The sequence below is a fragment of the Strongylocentrotus purpuratus genome, unplaced genomic scaffold (genome assembly GCF_000002235.5).
Source record: "Strongylocentrotus purpuratus isolate Spur 01 unplaced genomic scaffold, Spur_5.0 spur5_scaffold_12, whole genome shotgun sequence".
Classification (NCBI taxonomy): domain Eukaryota; kingdom Metazoa; phylum Echinodermata; class Echinoidea; order Camarodonta; family Strongylocentrotidae; genus Strongylocentrotus; species Strongylocentrotus purpuratus.
This window is the reverse complement of record NW_022145597.1, coordinates 3,039,685-3,059,621: the sequence shown is the minus strand read 5'-3', so window position 1 is coordinate 3,059,621 and position 19,937 is coordinate 3,039,685. Positions and strand designations below refer to the sequence as shown.

The window sequence follows — 19,937 nt, the reverse complement described above, 5'->3', positions numbered from 1 at the left end:
ACTGCACCGTACATGCTGTACCCAGGAAGCTTTACAACACACTTTCCAGCCATATTTGCACAAAACACCAATCGATACCAAGTTGCAATTAATTGGAATTAACCACAAACGATTTTTAGACGGGGCCTACATTTAAAAGATACTAGATTGAAGACGGGGCGTTGTGGCGTGCGCCTGTAATCCAGCTGACAATGGAAGTTACAAACTGATTCAGCCGAGGACGCAGGTTCAAAACTGAGTCACGTCTTTCGGATGGGGACGTTTTAAGGTCGGTCTCCAGACGTAAATAATCATATCTGATTGATACAAGTCTGTAAAAATCCAAACACACACACACACACACTCACGGGACATGAAGGCTATTTGCTGATAAAAATCATGTCTGCAAGTTGCAATCGATTTGAAATTGAGTCTATCGCAATAGGATCAACACGTAATAATGATTATCCTTGCTTATATAGCGCCTAACACTTACTTTATCAGAAGTCTCTAAGCACTCTACAATAATGCAGCATAATTACCCTGGCTTTAGCAGTGCAGCTGTTACACGCGCTGCGTTTCAAGGAATAAATATGTACTGTACAAGTATCAGAAGCTAGATTGGAGACGAGACTTGAAGGCTATTTGTGGATCCAAAACATCTCTGCAAGTTGCAATCAATTTGAAATTGAATCAATCGCAATGATGCTAGATAGGAGACGGGACTTGAAGGCTAGTTGTGGATCCAAACACTTCTGCCACTTGCAATCGATTTGAAATTGAATCAATCGCAATGATGCTAGATAGGAGACGGGACTTGAAGGCTAGTTGTGGATCCAAACACTTCTGCCACTTGCAATCGATTTGAAATTGAATCAATCGCAATGATGCTAGATAGGAGACGGGACTTGAAGGCTAGTTGTGGATCCAAACACTTCTGCCACTTGCAATCGATTTGAAATTGAATCAATCGCAATGATGCTAGATATGAGACGGGACTTGAAGGCTAGTTGTGGATCCAAACACTTCTGCAAGTTGCAATCGATTTGAAATTGAATCAATCGCAATGATGCTAGATAGGAGACGGGACTTGAAGGCTAGTTGTGGATCCAAACACTTCTGCAAGTTGCAATCGATTTGAAATTGAATCAATCGCAATGATGCTAGATTTGAGACGGGACTTGAAGGCTAGTTGAGGATCCAAACACTTCTGCAAGTTGCAATCAATTTGAAATTGAATCAATCGCAATGATGCTAGATTTGAGACGGGACTTGAAGGCTATTTGTGGATCCAAACACTTCTGCAAGTTCTTTCTGAGCAGCTACAGCCTCCATCATAGACTTAAAGATGGAGTTTGGTTTGTTCATCAGTACAGCTGGCCGGTCAAACTCAGCAATCTAAAGAAGAAGAAAAAATCACCAGATGAACTTTAAATACAAAATGGTATCAAAATGTCTCAAGGTCAGACCTAAAAGGTTTATGCTAATGTTTTTTTTCCCTAATTATTTCATCTCCTCGTTGGGACTACTTAATACTCAGTAAGCGACTTTCGTAGGACATACCTACATATTATTTTCATGAAAATGTATGATGAAAAAAAGGATAAAAGATGCAGAAACCAATAAATCAAATCAAATCAAAATACCTCAACAATAATATTTGTGAAATAGTTCCATATTTCATATGGGCACTGTTCAGCACGCTTGACTGACAGAACCCTTACAATATTAATATTTAGTGTGTGGCCATTTTTATCATTATCATGATCATTAACAGGTGTGCTCCACAAATTTCTTATGCTACATCCTTAAGTAATAGTGTGGTACGGTATGTCACCGAAACAGCTCCCGTAGAACTTTTGTGCCAAAATTGATTTTTTTTGTTGTTGTTGTTGTTGTTGTTGTTGTTGTTGTTTTTTTTTTTTTTTTTTGTTTGTTTGTTTGTTTTTTGTTTTTTTTGTTGTTGTTGTTGCATTTTTGGATTCATTGGGGTCCAAGCTATCAGAAATTGATGGGGTTCAAATTTTCCCGAAGACACCAAGTGAAGGAGGGATCTGAAAATTTGAACCCCATCATTTTTGGCCAATTGGGACCCTTTTAAAGCCAAAACAGATTACATACCATACCGCACTATAATGTTTTGTTACTTTAATTTGTTTTGGATAGATTAGTAATACATGACATCAACTACCCAGCAGCAAACAAATTGTATTGGCCTAGTTGGGAATCTCCTTACAGATGTCAACAAATATCTTTTGATACATTTACTTGAAGCAGCGATTGCTCATTATTATACAATACATACAATCTACAAATTACAATCTGCATAAAAGCATTGTTTAACAATGTTAAATCTGAGATGCATGGCCCTCCATGTATAATATTGAAGCCCTAAAAAAAAATCTCGCTTTAAAATGATCAAGAAGTGCCTCAAAAAAGTAAAAATCTTTGAGTGACCGGTTTTACCATACTTATTTTCCCTAATACACTGTAGTGTTATGAAAACCGCAAAATTTGGTTTCGATTTTCAATCATAAATATCTTGATAATTAGACAGACGGCTTGTAAAAGTCATGGGTTCCTGACTGACCTAAAGGTTTATAATTATCATTGCAGCTTGAGCTAAATCCAGGATTTTGTTTGGCTGGAATAAAAAGTATAAGGCGCTATATCGTTTTTTTCAATGACTGATTCAAATTGTAGAATATTTGTGGGGCATCACAAATTTTAGAAGTCTTTATATTTCTGGATATTTCAGCAGTCTCTGAACCAATTTCGATCAAACAAAGATGATTTTGTAATTTAAATTGTATGTTCTTTCGAATTTGACACTCAGTTTTTCATTATCTCACAAAAAAATTATATCGTGTAGCGCCCTCTGCAACAAAACTCAACTATCCCTTTAAAAGCATCTGCTTAAACTCATCATATTAGTTTATCATAAAGATTGTTACCTTTCCATCATCCATGACCAGTATACGATGTGAATCTACAATGGTGTTGAGACGATGTGCTATGGTGAGCATAGTACAGTCATGAAAGGCTTCTCGTATGGTGGCTTGGATCAGAGTATCCGTCTCGCTGTCAATGGCTGCTGTAGCTTCATCTAAGAAGAGGATCTATGGTGAAAGGAATGAGGAAAATCGATTCCAATCTGGGACGCGTTTCACAAAGCCTTTTATCAATGACAAATGACAAATATCAGTGACAAATCTGCTGATAACCAATCAGAAGCAAGGATTTCAGTAGCTTATAACAAAAACTGTCATTTGTCACTGATGACAAGTTTTGTGAAACACCCCCCTAAGAGCTTAGATTTATTAAGCAAAAAGACTACCAAATGTAGATGAATGTCTCTGAAATACGGCTATTTTGTAGCTACTGAGACAGAAATATTTCTGCATGCTATTGGTCAGAACAGAAAGTCCTTTGAAGAAGTGTCAAAGTAAAGTGGTTTGAAAAACTTAAATGGAGATGTGAAAATCATGAGTTTGATCCCCGGCAAGTCATTTTTTTTTTTTATCTACATTGCTTCTTCTCACCCAGAATGTGATGTGGTGGAATAAGTGGTTCTAGGAAACCTACCCCCTGGACATCTACCCCCTAGGACAACTACCCTCTAGGATAGTTGTCCGGGGGGGGGGGGGGGGGGGGGGGGGGGGGGGGGGGGGGGGGGGGGGGGGGGGGGGGGGGCTGGAATACTCCTAAGGGAGTGAAGCGTGTGCACCATTATGTGCGGAATAGCAATTCAATCCAATGACCAGGGTTATAATAATAATTCTGCCTCAGAAGTATAAAGCACTATAATAAAAATGTAACTATTATTATCATCCCTTCTCTCTAATTTCCCATAAATTAGAGACTGGTAAATTATCAGTTCTTTGCTCACCTTACTGTTCCTCAGCAGAGCTCTAGCCATGCACATTAGCTGTCTTTCTCCCACTGAGAAGTTCTCACCATTCTCTACCACCGATGCCATCAGCTGCTGATCTAGTTTGCTTATCTGTGTAAGAAAGAAGGACAGAATTGGAAAAACTTGAGCTTGAGAGTTTGTATCTTTTGTGATGAATTTGGGATCGGGTGACAAAAAACCTTTCATTTCTTAAAAGGGTGCCTTGATTAAAAAAAGGTTGAAAGATGCTGCTATCATGTAAATCAGTGATGTGTATCTCTCTCTAGTATACACACACTCACCCAATCTTTCTCTCTCTCTCTCTCTATATATACATATATTTCTTCCTCCTCCCCCCCCCCCCCCTCTCTCTCTCTCTCTCTTCCCAAAATTTTCCCCTGAAAGAAACAAGAAGAAGCTCCTTACCGTATTCTTCATATGAGTTCTCTCTAAAGCTCTCCACACATTTTCATCTGAATGCTCATCAAAGGGATCCAGGTTGTACCTGTATAGCATTGCAGCAGAACAGAAAAAAGAACAATATGGTGTCATTCCAGGGGGGTTGGAATAGAACTTGACCCAAAATCATTTAATATAATTGAAGTTCAGGAAAATAAAACAATACTGAAGTATGTAAGCGTACATAAACATGAGTGTCATAAAACAGATAAAAAACGGATTTAAAAAGATAAAAAGAAGAAATGTACATGTATCATATCATATGCACAATCATGGTGTGGTTTAAATAGGAGAACAGACCACATGGTGGCCTGTGTTTATTGAGAATAAGAAGAAGAAGAAGAGGAAGAGGAAGAGGAAGAGGAAGAGGAAGAGGAAGAGGAAGAGGAAGAGGAAGAGGAAGAAAAAGAAAAAGAACAAGAAAAAGAATAAGAATAAGAGGAAGAAAAAGAAGAGGAAGAACAAGAACAATTCTCAGCACCAAACTTTTTATTTGACTACGACTTTAAAAAAGAGGAGGAAGTATATATAGGTGGTGAGTATTACCTGACTGTTCCTATGAAGAGGACTGGATCTTGAGGTATGATGGAGATCTTGGATCTAAGGTCTCTCAAGCCAATCTTACCAATGTCTTTCTTATCTATAAACATGCTTCCTCCTGATATCTCAGATAAACGAAAGAGAGCCACACCGAGGGATGACTTGCCTGAAGGGATAATAGGAACTCATCATTAACCTCATTACAACAATCATCATCATCGATCAACATCATCATCATCATCCTCATTGCCATCGTCATCGTCATCATAATCATCATCATCCTCATCCTCATCCTCCTCATCGTCATCGTCATCATCATCATCATCATCATCATCATCATCATCATCATCATCATCAACATCATCATCATCATCATCATCATCATCACCTACATCACTACAAAATATCAAGGAACGATTCTTAAAGAGAACATGTGCATGAAGAAAGAGAAATTATAATTTAAAAAAAAGAAATATTGCTGATGAACTGTTGATAAATATCATTATCAACAATGATCATTATCATCATCGTCATCATTATCCTTCCCTTTCTCCTCCTAGTGAAATACCAAAATCACCAATCAGAGTAATTCTGAAAGAAAACTTGCCTGTAGAAAAACTATAAAATAATAATAATAATAACAATAATAGTGGGATCTTGTACACCCCTGGTGCTCCATCGTTTGCTTTATCAATATCATCATCATATTAATCCCATCACTTGTAATATTAAACTTACATGCACACGTAAATGAAGTCAACAAAATCTGGCATAGACTCCAGTGGTAAAACATAATGCTTTTGGTTTTAGTGCATCAGAGACATTGGTTTATGGTTAGGTTGCCCATTGATTTAAACGTTGCCTTAGGTTGGGTTAGGTTCACTATGAACATGACGGACAAAGAAAGAGGACAAAACATAAAGTTCCTCATTCTACCCTCAACAATTGCTGTGGTAGACAAAGGAACATCCCTTCACTGCTATTATGTAAAAATGTGTAGAACAGGTGTCACACGCATATTCACCTGTGCTACTTATGTTTACATAATAGCAGTGAAGGGATGTTCCTTTGTCTACCAAAGCAATTTTTGAGGGTAGAATGAGGAACTGTATAATGTGTCCGCTTTCTTTGTCCGTCATGTTCATAGTGGTTGTAACAGTGTTTGATCTAGGTTGAAGCACGGCGCTCATATCCTTTGGCAAGATATTAACCTGCACTTGCTACTCTCCACCCAGGTGTTAAATGGGTACCCGGTAGGATGCGACCGTCATTGTTGGTCAAACAGTTTTTGAGCGTCAAGTAATGCCTGGCTGGAATGCTTCCCAGGGAGAGGAGATTGTGCACACAGTGTGTTCGGGCAAGCACTGAATCCAATGACCGGGGTAATAGTATATTTGTAAAGCGCTTAGAGACATTGTATCTTAAAAAGCGCTATATAAAAGCTAAATGTTATTATTATTATTATGTAAGGAATACAATTCGTTCCTATTTTCACGAAGTGACGATAGTGAGGAAAATCTGCACGCAAATTGTATGCGATTTTCATTCACTACCGTCTCTTCGTGAAAATAGGGACGAATTAGTGAAGAAATTGTCAACAAAGCATGTGTCATACAACCGTATGACCAGTATTCATTCTTACCCGAACCAGTCCTTCCCACAATGCCGATCTTCTCCCGTGGCTTAACATAAAATGTCACACCCTTCAGAACGAGAGGTAGGTTCTCACGGTAACGCAACTTCACCTTGCGGAAGGTGATGCGACCCTGCTCTGGCCATTTCTCCGGGGGCTCTTCTCCCTCAATGGTAGGGGCTGCCTCCCTTGGTAATTCCTGTTCAAAGACACATGTGACTATTATCATTATCAATTACCTGAAGTACACTGTCTGCCTGGGAGGGAACAAGAAGACTTGATCACTGACAAATGGGACAATTTTTTAAAAGTTACGTAAAACTGTAATAAGTGTGCTTCCGGAAAGCATTATTTTTTAAAGTGTACTTTTATTTACCAAAAGACATACAACATTCAGTCAACCACCACATACATCATACTTGTAGAATTACACATCGATTACCTCCGGCCAGTACTCAATACTTGCTGGCAGAACATAGGCAGTTCTTTGGTACAGAAAGACACAAAAGCACTATTACTCAACATTTTTAGTATGATAGCTGTCATATCTTGCAAGATATACATGTACATGTTAAATGATGATTATCATTAATGAACAATGTGAACAAATCTATTTGATACAGCCGATAATCATCAATACCTATAATGTATGACTAACAGCAGCTACATGTATATGTGTATAGTGATACGATCGTTCATGGACCGTTGTCCGCCTAATGGCTATTCAATTATAATGAAACCTTTTTGGTTTAAAACCGAAATGTTCAGAATTAGTGTTTCTGTGTCATTCTGTTGCCATGGAATGTTCGACACTCACTGTGTAGTCAATGATTCTCTGAACGGATGTAAATCTTGCCTCGACCTCCGCGGCTAACCTCAACGTGAACTGGAATATACCTAGAAACTGAAGCACAAAAATGACAAAGACAACGTTAAGTTAAAAACCTCTCATATGTATCACTTCTAATACCGGTACACATTATGTGAACCTACATGTAGTGGCGTAGACACATCCCCAATGGTGTGTGTGTGTGGGGGGGGGGGGGGAATTAATGAAAACCGAGTCCCGCCCAGCACTCATGTCCTTTGCCAAGACATCAATCTACATTTGCCATACTCCACCCAGGTGAGATAAATGAATTGTCTGCATGCAACCCACCCCAACCCTACATAGACCAAGCATATTTTTCACTTTCCCTTTAATCAACATATTTATTGGCAATTCTGAAAGGGTTTGCTTAGAAACTTTTTGATTTTTTTTCCCTTTCCTTTTCTCATCTAAGGTTGTGTTTACCTCTCATTAGGCCCAAGATATATACTTGCTTATAGTATCTATAGGCTTGGGAGAACTCTGGATTTTGTAGTATTGAAAAATATCTTCCTCGAACATATTTTACAAATAATTCATTACATGAGACAATGCACACATAATGAAACAGAGTAGGAAGTATCATATTACTTTAAAGTAAGTTCATTAAGAATTTAGGGAAACAGCGTAGCGACTGAGGGCAAACATTATTTTCAGGAAATTGAACATTCGTAATAAAGAGTACTTTCAAACAATAGGCAAATCACATCCTACTTATGATGAACATATGATTACCAAACAAATTCAAGATTAAAAACAAACATGTAATAAATATCAACCAAGAAAATTTGTAAGTCATTTCTTAATACCTGCATAGTAAATGTGAGTGCCAGTCCTGCGAGGCCAGGTGGTATGCTGCCGTGTGTTAGGACGATGGAGGTTGCTGTTAAGCACCCTAGGAGGGTTGTCATGACGTCAAAACGAGTCGCCAGCCACCGATTGGCTAACATGAAGAGCATCAATGGGACGGAATGTTTGTCCAATTGCTTCTCAAATCTAATTAATGAAAGAAAGATGAAAGAACACAACATCAAATAATATGCCTCAGCCAAATCTCCAACAACTCATACTTACTACATGTATTAAAATCTCTTGGGGGTAGAGTCCTAGAGTTGTAGCTTATTAGCCCCTTGTCAGAGTGCATACACGTACATGGAAATGTTCATTGTACATTTCATTTTTTTCAAGGAGACTGAATTTACAATTTCAAAATGACCCACGGAATCGTTGAATAATTGTAATAATTGTTTGTCTGAATATTTTTTATGTCTTTTATTATGTCTTTTACTAGAAGTGAAAAGGGTGTTTCCTAATCCTCCATCTCAAGTGGACATCAGATATCATATTTGTCCCTCATCTAAGATTCCTAATTCAAACTGAGATTTCAGTACTACATTCAAAAAGACTCAGGAGAAGAAAGAGTAAAAAGAAACTCCTTAACTAATTTTGCTTTTCCATATACGTTCCATGTTGTGTTGACATTTTCCCCACTACGGTCAGTCAGACCATGGACCTATTACGGATGGACATTCATCGTTTTCTTAACAAATTCATTGTGATTGTCTCCGTCAATGTCGTCTCAATAACATTCCGTAAATGTTTCTTCACTTTGATCTCATCATGGTCACCGCCAAAATGCCGGGACAGAATCAAGATAGTGATTTTACACATGTTAATCTACATGCGCAGAAGATAATTACTTGCCTAAATCATTGAAAATCGATGTGCAGTTCTTGCTTATAATCGGAAATTGTTGTTCCGTGTACTGTATTTTATTTTGAAAAACATGTTGATATACTAGATAGAGTTTATAGTTGAATTGGTTGTGATTTAAAATCCAGTTTCCCCCTATTTCCTCATAATATTCCAGAGTTACAATGCACAGGGCTGATACAGATCATGGCCTTCTAATTGTTTTATAAGGTCATAGGTGTGTGCGAAAGTTTGCGAATCAGCAATAATACATTTCATATCACCAAAATCGTCTGCCTTTCAACTTTGCTGCTCCCCATTGCGGATGCTTTCATTTAAGACACACTCTTACAGAGCACACCATCCAAACAAAACCCAAGAGAGGGAAACTGCTCCTTTGTCAATGACCGAAAATGCTCACGCAGTCGTTATTGTTAAAAACAGCTGAATGTTCTCATTAAGATGCACATAATCAGAAAGCGGCGACTATCATTGGATCAAAGAAAGAATCACGTTGAATGTCCATCCGTGATAGGTCCATGGTCAGACACAATGTCTGAAAACGGAGTACAGGCAAATATTCAGAAAAACATGAATAACACTCGGTGAATGTAGTGCTCTATTCATTGCGTGGCAGTGTTTACAAAAGGCATGGGGAAATCGTCCAAAATCAACCAGAAGCTTTTCAAAACAATGCTGTTGATATATTAATTTGCCATATTAGTTTGCCATTTGAAATGATCGTTACATGAATAATCCTTCATTGACTGTGTAGATGATTGAGTCACGGCATTACTTTGCAAAAGTTCTATATCAACACTGTGGTACATATTGGTACAGTGTATGCACTGGCTTGCATTGCTTGTAGAGGGTGCTATATTCACTGAACATTATTTGCTGTTCCCCAATCATTTGTTTGTACTTGGTTTTCGGTCTTACAGTAATGTCTTCAAAATAATAAAATTCAATTTTCTCTTTGGACCAATACTGCGCAAAACTAAGGCCATGTTTACACCTTACATGATAAACCACTTGAATAAAGCCATGTTTAACGTACATCTGCCTTCATGTGTCTGTTGTAAGATTCAAAAATGGGAAGAGCAGTACATTTCACTTCTTTTGTTTTTGTTTTGCTGCGGCGTCTTGTTTTGAGTTTACCCAAGTCATGTGTGGATGAGCCTACAGTATAAGGCTTGACTGGTGCAATCATGAAAATAAGCTCTGCTTTCCAAATATAGCAAAACCCAAAACAATGTTACGCTTACGTCTTGATAAACTCATCTTTCTTCTGGTAGGCATGAATGGTGGAGAGACTATGCATTGTCGTGGTAACATGAGAGAACCACGGGGAGCGGAGAGTGTTGTCAAGCATCTTGATGTTCCTGAGACCAGGGCGATAGAACTTGTTGAGGCCGACAAAGAAGATGACCATGATGACCACGCCTACTAGAAACCAGGGGAAGATGTATATCACTGTGCACAGGTTGAAGAGGACGAAGATGCCATTTTGGAGGAAGGACTCCATGACGAATGGAAGACGGATATCGGCTGGAGGAAAATAGAAGTAAAGAATGTTCAATGATGATAAGGAAAAGATACATTAATGATACTTTCTTCTTTAAATCTTAAAATATAAAGCACTGGTCTTAGCTCTTTACAGTTTATAATTAGCCATGGCATTACAATCTGTAGTTAGAGTGCGCACTCTTCATTCCCTGGGGAGTATTAAATCTTGACATGCTTCTATCAACATGTGTAACATGTGGAATATCAAGCAGACTGCAAATACAACTCATGCACACAACAGATATGGTACAAACAAATGCTCCACATCCCCTCTCTCTCTCTCTTTTTCTCTTTTTCTTTCTTTCTTTCTTTCTTTCTTTCTTTCTTTTTTCTTTCTCTCTCTCTCTCTTTCTTGCTCTTTTTCTTTCTCTCTCTCTCTTTCTTTCTTAATTTCTTTCCTTCTCTCTCTCTCTCTCCCTCACTCCCTCACATCGAACATTGTTACGTTCTGAACTTCGCTTCCGATTTATTCTAAACTCATCAACAACATCATTTACCTTCATCAAGATCTTTAGAGAATCTGTTGAGGATCTGTCCTGATGGAGTGGTATCATAGAAGGCCATAGGACTGTGTATGATGTTGAGGAAGACCTTGTTATGCAAGTTTGATGCTGCTCTCAGAGTGGTCTGCAGATAAATATATTCAATAACAACAATGAAAGATATCTTACATAAAATAAATAATAATATTTAATTTTTATATAGCGCTTAATACAAATGTCTCTAAGCACTTTACAAATATACTATTACCCCGGTCATTGGATTCAGTGCTTGCCCGCACACAATGTGTGCACAATCTCCACTCCCTGGGAAGCATTCCAGCCAGGCGTTACATGACGCTCAAAAACTGTTTGACCAACAATGACGGTATGATACATGATACATGTAAGTATGTTAACAACCATGTTTGGTTACTTAGGTTACTTTGAAAGTCGTTTGAAAGAAACTGCTCTCATGGTGACCATTCTACAGGTACATGTACATTGTATATCTATGTGTAACATTTAAAAAGCAATTAATTATTAAAGCAACAACAACAAAATTCTTGCTTTTTACTATTGATTAATTGATAACAATACAACATAATTCATTCAAAACAACTCATTTGACCAGGGGCCAAATTTGTTTATTCTAAAAAACCTGGCAGGGAATCATATCACTTGTAATATGAGGACAATTAGAATTAATTTAATTTAGAATAATTTGTATGTAGTTGATTCATAAAAAAAAATTACTAATGTTTAAGCTTTTAGGCTTCTACTCCACTGTTTACCATCAACCCTATCAACTCAAGTTTTTTTTGTTTCCTTTTATATCCTGCATCAATAATTTATTGGTTTTTGATTGGTTGAGAGCTCGCTACATGACCAGAAATATTTGAACTATTTTAAGGTTGCTCTGAAAAATTACTATTTGGGAGTAGAAGTACTATATGAGAGTACTATTTGGGAGTTGATTTTTTGGGGGAATTAAAAACAAAATAATAATAATTATTTTTTAATAAATTTATAAATTATCAAACTTTTAAGTTTTGATAAAAAAATTCCCCCAAATCGTATTTTTCTTTTCTTTTTTAAATAAATTTTGTTTGATCCATTGGTACCATTGCACGATGAAGTCACTTACCTCACGATATACTTTGTACAGTGTTAGTGACGTCAGCGTGCAATGGTGCAAATTGATCAAACGGAATTACACGCCTGGAGGATGATGCCGTTCAACATTACTTTTAGAGCATGTCATGTGATTAAGAATTGACCAATGAGGTTGCAAGAATCGGTAGGTGATGTACAAAACCATCTAAGGTCCAAGCATCTTACCTTGACGTACACACCGGCCCTCATGAAACCAAAGAGCAGGCATCCAATGACCGAGCCTACATAGACGAGCTGGTAGAATCTTAGCCTAGGATTATCAGACACATTCATCTGACTATAGGGATCAAAATCACTTCCTACTGTGGAGGCATTCTAGAGGCAAGAAATCAACATCAGACAAAATTGTCAGTTAATATCAACATCTAAAATCATCATATTTTACATTCATAGTCTACTCAAAGAAGTTAGGCACATGGTTGTACAACAGATGGACTGAAATCTTTAACTGTTAATTTCCTACCAGCTGTACACTGTATATTTTGACATGCACATTTTTACCAGAATTTCCTCTTTCAACGATTCACATGCGAGATGGAGAACATGCATCATCTGCTCAGAGCCCAAAGTGTGTTATCTCTGTATAACAGTATAGGAGTGAGTGCCCTGCTGGCTTCGACTACCGTAAATCTCTGTTTATAAGGCACACTTTCTTTTTTTTAAGTTTCGATTTATGCCTGGCGCTATGCCTGGCAATGTCTCCCAGCTCAGTAATCTGTATGTTGACTCACCATTCAGAAACTACAACAACACTCAAATTTGTCTGTCATCTTGGTTTGAAAGCAATCTTTCTAATACTAATAGATTTCAATATGTAGTTTATAATAATAATTCATGGCGTACCGCAAGGTTCTATCCTAGGTACTCTACTGTTTTTAATTTACATTAATGATCTTACACATTATTCTAAAAACGAGACAAGTTCACAAGCACAAAACGGCGCCTTCAACTGCACCTCGATGTTAAATGAAAGTCCTTCCCCACGTGTGTTTCTGTTTTGGCAACAACAACAACAACAAAACAAAACAAAAAAAATAGGGGTGCGCCTTATACACAGGTGCGCCTTACATGCAGATTTACGGTAGCTGAAATTTTTAAGTTATGGATAAGGTTACAACCATTGGTAATCTTGCCACTGTACATGTATTACTGTATGTCTGTATGATACAATCTCATAGCACAGTAAACACCGTTCCAAGATCGTCTCCAAGGCAATAGTTATAACCATTCCTCTCAGAGTAGTCTAAATTTTGTATAACATCTGGGGATGTTTCACAAAGACTAAGATCGACTTTAAGTTGCACTTAACTATGGCAGATTGGCAGGCCATTCATGCCACTGTTTGCTCTCGCCGTTTACTGGCATTGGTCTCTCAAGTGACTTACAAATCATGGTCACAAATCTACAGAATTTATATTTTTTGATAATTCATTATTGAAGAAAAAAATATTATCTAAAGATCATAACGGTGAGAGCAAACAGTGGCATGAACGGCCTGCCATATTTAAAGAGTAGGTTGAGTTCTGGAAAGAGGTGAAAAATAATTTGTGAGCGCTATCATTCTATTATGCAAGTGTGGAAGAACGTCAGAGAAAAAATGTTCCCTGAAAAGTGTGGCTGTTCGAACGCCTTAATATTCTAAATATGGCATGTAACATCATAAAAATTGAAACAGACTTTTATGCCACATGATAGTGTAGTCCCATATACATCTTTATGTGTACAGTGCTTGTAACTTGACCAAGACTTGGTCAACTTTCTTATCATTCTGATGATACCAGAACCTTGCAGTTCACACCAATACTTATATGCTAGATGATCAACCTTTTCTGATCGATTCCACAGCGTTTCTTTCACAAAGCAATCGCATGACCAGAACTCAACTTTATCTTTAAGTCCAACTTAAAGTCGATCTTAGTCTTTGTGAAACAGTCCCCTGTTTTAATACACTTACCACATGTATCTTGGTGCCGTTGCCCTGCTCAAGCCAGTAGCTGAGCCAGAAGTTACCGAAGGTGGCGAAAGCCTGAGAGATGAGAAAGATGAGTATGACGAGGAGCGATACCACCACCCCTCCAGCGGCTCGCATGTATGCTAGGTAGGTCTTAGAGGGCCGAGTTTTGGACTCTAGGGCTTCAGGCTGGTTCAGCTTTCCTACAGTGAGGAAGAGAGAGGGAAGAGAGAGGGAGGGAGGGATGGGGAGGGAGGAATGGGGAGGGAGGGGGAGGGAGCGGGGGAGAGAGAGAGAGAGAGAGAGAGAGGGAGGGATGGAGAGAGGGAAGAACGGAGAGAGACACAGAGAGAGGGGGAAGAGAGAGGGGGAGGGAGAGAGACAGAGAGACAGAGAGAGAGGGGGAGGGAAGGAGAGAGGGGAGGGAAGGAGAGAGAGAGAGGGAGGGATGGAGAGAGAGAGAGGGAGAGGGGAGAGGGAGAGAGGGAGGGAGGGAGGGAGAGAGGGAGAGAGGGAGGGAGGGAGAGAGGGAGGGAGGGAGGGAGAGGGAGGGGAGAGGGAGAGAGGGAGGAAGGGAGAGGGGAGAGAGAGAGAGAGGTAGGGAGGGAGAGAGGGAGGGAGAGAGAGCGAGAGAGACAACCAAACAGTCAGAGGACAAGTGTCAGTTAGAGCTCAAATAGTTATTTGACACCAGTAATTAAATAGATACATGAATGTACATGTACATTGTAGCAAGAATCCATTATTTCTATAAAACATCTCCCAAAATGCCCCCCCCCCCCCCATGAAAGTCAATAAAACATAAAAATAAATGTATTAAAACAAAATGTTGTTTTTCAGTAATAATGTTACTTAACTTGGCAAACATGTAAATATATATATAATATAACTTCAATGATATACACACGAGAATTTGCTTTCAATGTTACATTGGAAATGGGGACAATCAGCTCTAGAAATACAATTCTCATTACGCAAGACCTACAAGAGATACAGAATACATTGCACATCAGATACATGTAATAACTATAATTGTTCAACATGCATGCATACAATAAAAACATAAACCAGTATACATGTACTTACCCTCCAGAGAATCTGTCAACAATCAAATTATGTTTCACAACTTGTCAAAATACACTTTGAGAGGGCCTTCGGTCCTGAAAAGCGCTATATAAGAACTAGCTATTATTATTATTATTATGTACCATTGCAAAACAACAAAATTACAAGTACATCCATTACAAATAACAGTGAACTTAGTGAAAATGCTGTTAGGGCTTTCAATATATTACACTAATATGGATTATTGTGCAATTAAAATATGCAAGAACTATTGATTAATAGTTACACACACACACACACACACGCACACACATACTTATGGAATAACTACATATGTGTAAACGCATCCATCACCTCATCAAATTGCATGCAAACATTGACTTTGACTAAATACCAAACAAAATGGTGAATTTAATAATAACTTGGGAATGTTGTACGCCTTTTCATAGAGACAATTAAAAGCGTGTTCAGATATTGGCGCAGTAAACCAACGTAAAAAAGCTACCACGTTTATTTTTTAACAGTTAAGATGAATGGCTTAAATATGAAATCCACATTTATGATTAAATGCAGAAAAGCAGCAGGGAAATTAAACAGTCAGAGAAATAAACAGGCTAAAGAAGTTTGAACAGAACCTGAAATTAGTATTTATTTCTTTTAATTAAAGGTAAAGACCAGTATTGGAAACGCCCCAATTTCAAAAAATGAAATAGAAGCTCTTATTACCAATCATGTGAAAGAATATGTTTTGACTAATACATGTACATGTACATGTACATGATGATACAAATTTTGCCGGGAAACCACCTACTAATTGATATACAGGTATTTGGTAAATTAGTTTATCTATTGGACTGTGAGAGATAAACGCACGTGTCGCACACCTGTGCGTAGTCCCATATACTCTTTCTGTGTACAGTGCTTGTAACTTTACGAAGACTGGGACAAATTTCTTATCATTTTGATGATTCCAGAACCTTGCAGTACACACCAATACTTATATGCTAGATGATCAACCTTTTCTGATCGATTCCACAACGTTTCTTCACAATAAACGCATGACCATAACTGGTCTTTATCTTTAACATGTCCCTGTGAGACCACTATACATATGGGAATTTCAAATTGGCAAATTAGTCATGACAGCTCTCTCCCATTTGCTCATACCTACAAATAACTTGCATAGAATGTTTGTAAATCTAATTACAGAGTAACATTTAATACTTCTTGGCAGACAATGATATCCACAATATCATGTGATGTATGTTCAGTAGACCACGGATGGTAAGAACTTGGACCAGTTTCACAAAGCCATTTTTCAAGGACAAATGACAAAAATCAGTGACAAATCTACTGATAACCAATCAGAAGCAAGGATTTCAGTAGCTTATAACAAAAACGGTCATTTGTCACTGATGAACAGTTTTGTGAAACAGGTCCCTGGAGATTCAAGTAATAAATGGGAGAGTTGTACCCAATTATGTCACAGACAAATGACCAATCAATTCACCAGTTTTAGATTCACAAAGACTATTGTGATCTCATCTTTAAGCATTTATGACTTTCTTATTATTTTTCCATTTTTCAAACTTTCATCAGCCTGTATCTCTATATTTTCTACTTTCATACAATTCAACTTCTGACAAAATGTTGGATTGCCCTATTATTATAGCCTGGCTACAAATAGGTTAATTAATTATTTGATTTATTGCATCAAGTGTAGCTTTTTCAAGAATTCTGAGCTTCTTGTAAATTATAAATGTTACAGAGTATAATGATGAAATTATATCTCATAATACGGTACTAATAATTCTAATATCAATATACCGTAATTAACGGTGTATAAACCGCACCTTTTTGCCGCCGAAAAAAATTCAAAGTCGGGGGTGCGGTTTATACACGGTACACCAAAAAAAAAAAAAATTGTTTTTTTTATAAAGTTTCGATTTATGGCGCTATGCCTGGCAATGTCTCCCAGCTCAGTAATCGGTGTGTTGACTCACCTATCGGACACTAAAACAACACTCAAATTTGTCTGTCATCTTGGTTTGAAACTAATCTTTCTGATTGATCTCAATATGTAGTTTATAACAATAATTCCTCCAATTTTTCTTCTATTACATGGTGTACCACAAGGTCCTATCCTAGGTCCTCTACTGTTTTTTAAATTCACATTAATGATCTTACACATTCAGCTGCACCTCGCAGTTAAATGAAAGGCCTTCCCGCGTGGGTTTTTTATCACGGACCCGGCAAAAAAAGTCGGCAAAAAAAATAAAAAATTAAAGGGTGAAAAAGAGGGGTGCGGTTAATACACGAGGGCGGTTTATACAACGTTAATTACGGTACATGCAACACATGTAGGATAAATATTGAACTTGAGTATGATACAAAGCACAATTCAATTTGTTGGAGCTTTTGGCAAAACTGCTTAAATTTCATACATTTTTCCTTGCAAAACATTTGTTTCTGTATTTTTGTTAAAGGTGAAAAGAGAGAGAGTAAGAGAGAGGCAATCAATGTTTGAAGAAGGAAAATGATTAAAGAGTAAATATTAAGTACTTTTCATATAGCAACACAAACACCAGGGGTTACACAGCAAGCTAACTTGAGAATAAATATTATTAATAGCAATATGTAAGTGTGCATAAAAGAAGAAATGGTGTAGTATCATTACATAGATCTATTTAAAAATAAAATGATGCAAAGAAATTTTTTCTTCATCTTTATGAAAGGTTAGAAAAATAAGGATGATATTTTGAATGAAGTTAATTGAAGAACAACTATTCATGATCATGAAAGAGGACCAAATTTGCCTGAGGCTACACTACACACTGCATGAACACTTGTATTGTGAATATGGAAGAAAACTAAATGCACACATGTATATATTTGCATGAGACATGAAACAGCAGAGAAAATGAAACGATTGCAAATGATTGTGCGACAAAAGTGAGTGTTTGAGTGTTACTAACCATCATACATCATAGTAGCATCTCTATTTTCTTCTTCTTCTTCATCATCATCCTCTTCTTCTTCCCATTCTTCATTTTGACTATCGGATTCTTCGCTCTCTCCATCCGTCTTTTCGTTTCTAATGTTTTCACTTGCTATTCAGTGTTGATGTCATTTTGTAATGGTAATGGCATGCATTGAAAGAAGATGAAGAGATTTGGTCAAGGTAGCAACTCAAAAACAGAGAAAAGGTACAAAATGATAGAAATGGCATGTATGATGAGCGTACCGTCCCAAAGATATGTACCAGTACTTTGTTTTTAAAAGGCTAAAAGTCCTCAAATTCGTTGTTGTAGGATAGTTAGTTTCTTTAATCATGATTCTGCAAAGTCTAAAATTGACTTTTGGAAATAATCATGATTGATAAATGTCAGGAACGTATGATTGGACAAAAAATTCTGATACCAATGTAAAATTTGTCTTACAAAATGAAAAGGTCCATAAGCTATGCACATGGAATTGTTAAATACAAATCTTGATTTTCCAGCTGACTCATGTGAGTTTCACTTTGATTTCAAATGAATGATAATGTAACATATAATTTTTTTAAATGGTAAATGATATTCTCTTTTGGCACAATTTACACAGCTCATAGAACATTTGTTGTATAGAAGCAAGTTCTGATATTAAAATATAAAAGTAATATTTTATTTGCAATATGTAAATGTATGTTGTTCATGGTCTTAACCCCAATAAGGCTGGGGTATTTGGAAGGTATATAATACCAGGGGGAGGGGGACCTTTAAAGATGCGCAAAATTAGAAAGAAAAAAGTCACCAAGCTGCGCGACGCAAATGTATGCTTTTGCGAATATACATGTAGGCATGATAATTGCAAGTCACTTTATATCCATGATAAATGTGGTATGTAGATGTAAAGAAATCCTTGTATTCTAATCATGTTCTTCATCTTTACAAAAATAAGATACAGCTACTACATGAAACCTCAGCAAAGTAACACAAATGGTATCATTTCAAATTTAAATGACAATTCACACCCACGATTCTGAAAAAGACAAGGCGCTTTGTTTTTCATTTTGTTTTGATTGATAAAAATGATAACATCAGCAAGAACATCCTTTTCTGGATAATTCATGCATATTTTTCATTTATTTATTTATTTATTTATTGGTACTGTATATAATGATAAATCAGCAGCACAAACCTAAAAGGGTCAATTTACAAAATTACAGAGATGTATATTGACATGTACAATAGTAAATAAATCAGACCATAATGACAATAAAAAAGAATTATATTGCATTTGTTTATATACATTAAATAAAAGGATGTACTAGCAGGAGATATAAAAGAGCAGTGGAAGGTAATATATACTTCACAAAATTTCTAATGTGGAGATACAAGAATGTTTGCATTGGTTTCATGAATTTTCCTGGCATGGAATATGAATCTTATAATTAAATGGCACAATTTTTATATGTCCTACACCTGTATCTGTTCAAATGCCTGATTTAGGATGAAAGAAAACGCTGCTTTCAAAATGTATTCGTCTTTAATACTCTAATGCTTCAATCAGATGAAGTACAAACTTAAACTTAAGCAACTCACATTCAAACACTGGCAGGTAATCAGCACCGTCGGTTTGGTCGTCTGCTTGTAAAA

At 37.1% G+C, this 19,937-nt stretch overlaps 1 protein-coding gene across 2 annotated transcripts in view; it reads right to left on the bottom strand.

Moving 5' to 3' along the window:
- Nucleotides 1-1,082: 1,082 nt before the first annotated feature.
- The window catches only part of LOC582468 (multidrug resistance-associated protein 5), a 62,462-nt gene continuing 43,607 nt past the window's right edge, over nt 1,083-19,937 (bottom strand). Inside the window, exons 15-29 of one of the 2 annotated variants that reach the window (XM_030981603.1) lie at nt 19,884-19,928; nt 18,276-18,410; nt 14,239-14,438; nt 12,450-12,599; nt 11,127-11,256; nt 10,329-10,611; nt 8,181-8,367; nt 7,321-7,407; nt 6,513-6,702; nt 4,877-5,036; nt 4,298-4,376; nt 3,869-3,982; nt 2,934-3,098; nt 1,238-1,377; nt 1,083-1,171 (exon numbers count right to left, since the gene is read on the bottom strand). In XM_030981603.1, the coding sequence (XP_030837463.1) occupies nt 1,168-1,171; nt 1,238-1,377; nt 2,934-3,098; nt 3,869-3,982; nt 4,298-4,376; nt 4,877-5,036; nt 6,513-6,702; nt 7,321-7,407; nt 8,181-8,367; nt 10,329-10,611; nt 11,127-11,256; nt 12,450-12,599; nt 14,239-14,438; nt 18,276-18,410; nt 19,884-19,928 (2,069 nt within the window). In that variant the 3' untranslated portion in view covers nt 1,083-1,167. Of the gene's footprint in view, nt 1,378-2,933; nt 3,099-3,868; nt 3,983-4,297; nt 4,377-4,876; nt 5,037-6,512; nt 6,703-7,320; nt 7,408-8,180; nt 8,368-10,328; nt 10,612-11,126; nt 11,257-12,449; nt 12,600-14,238; nt 14,439-18,275; nt 18,411-19,883; nt 19,929-19,937 lie in introns of both variants that reach the window. The other variant, XM_030981604.1, reaches the window with a different exon arrangement.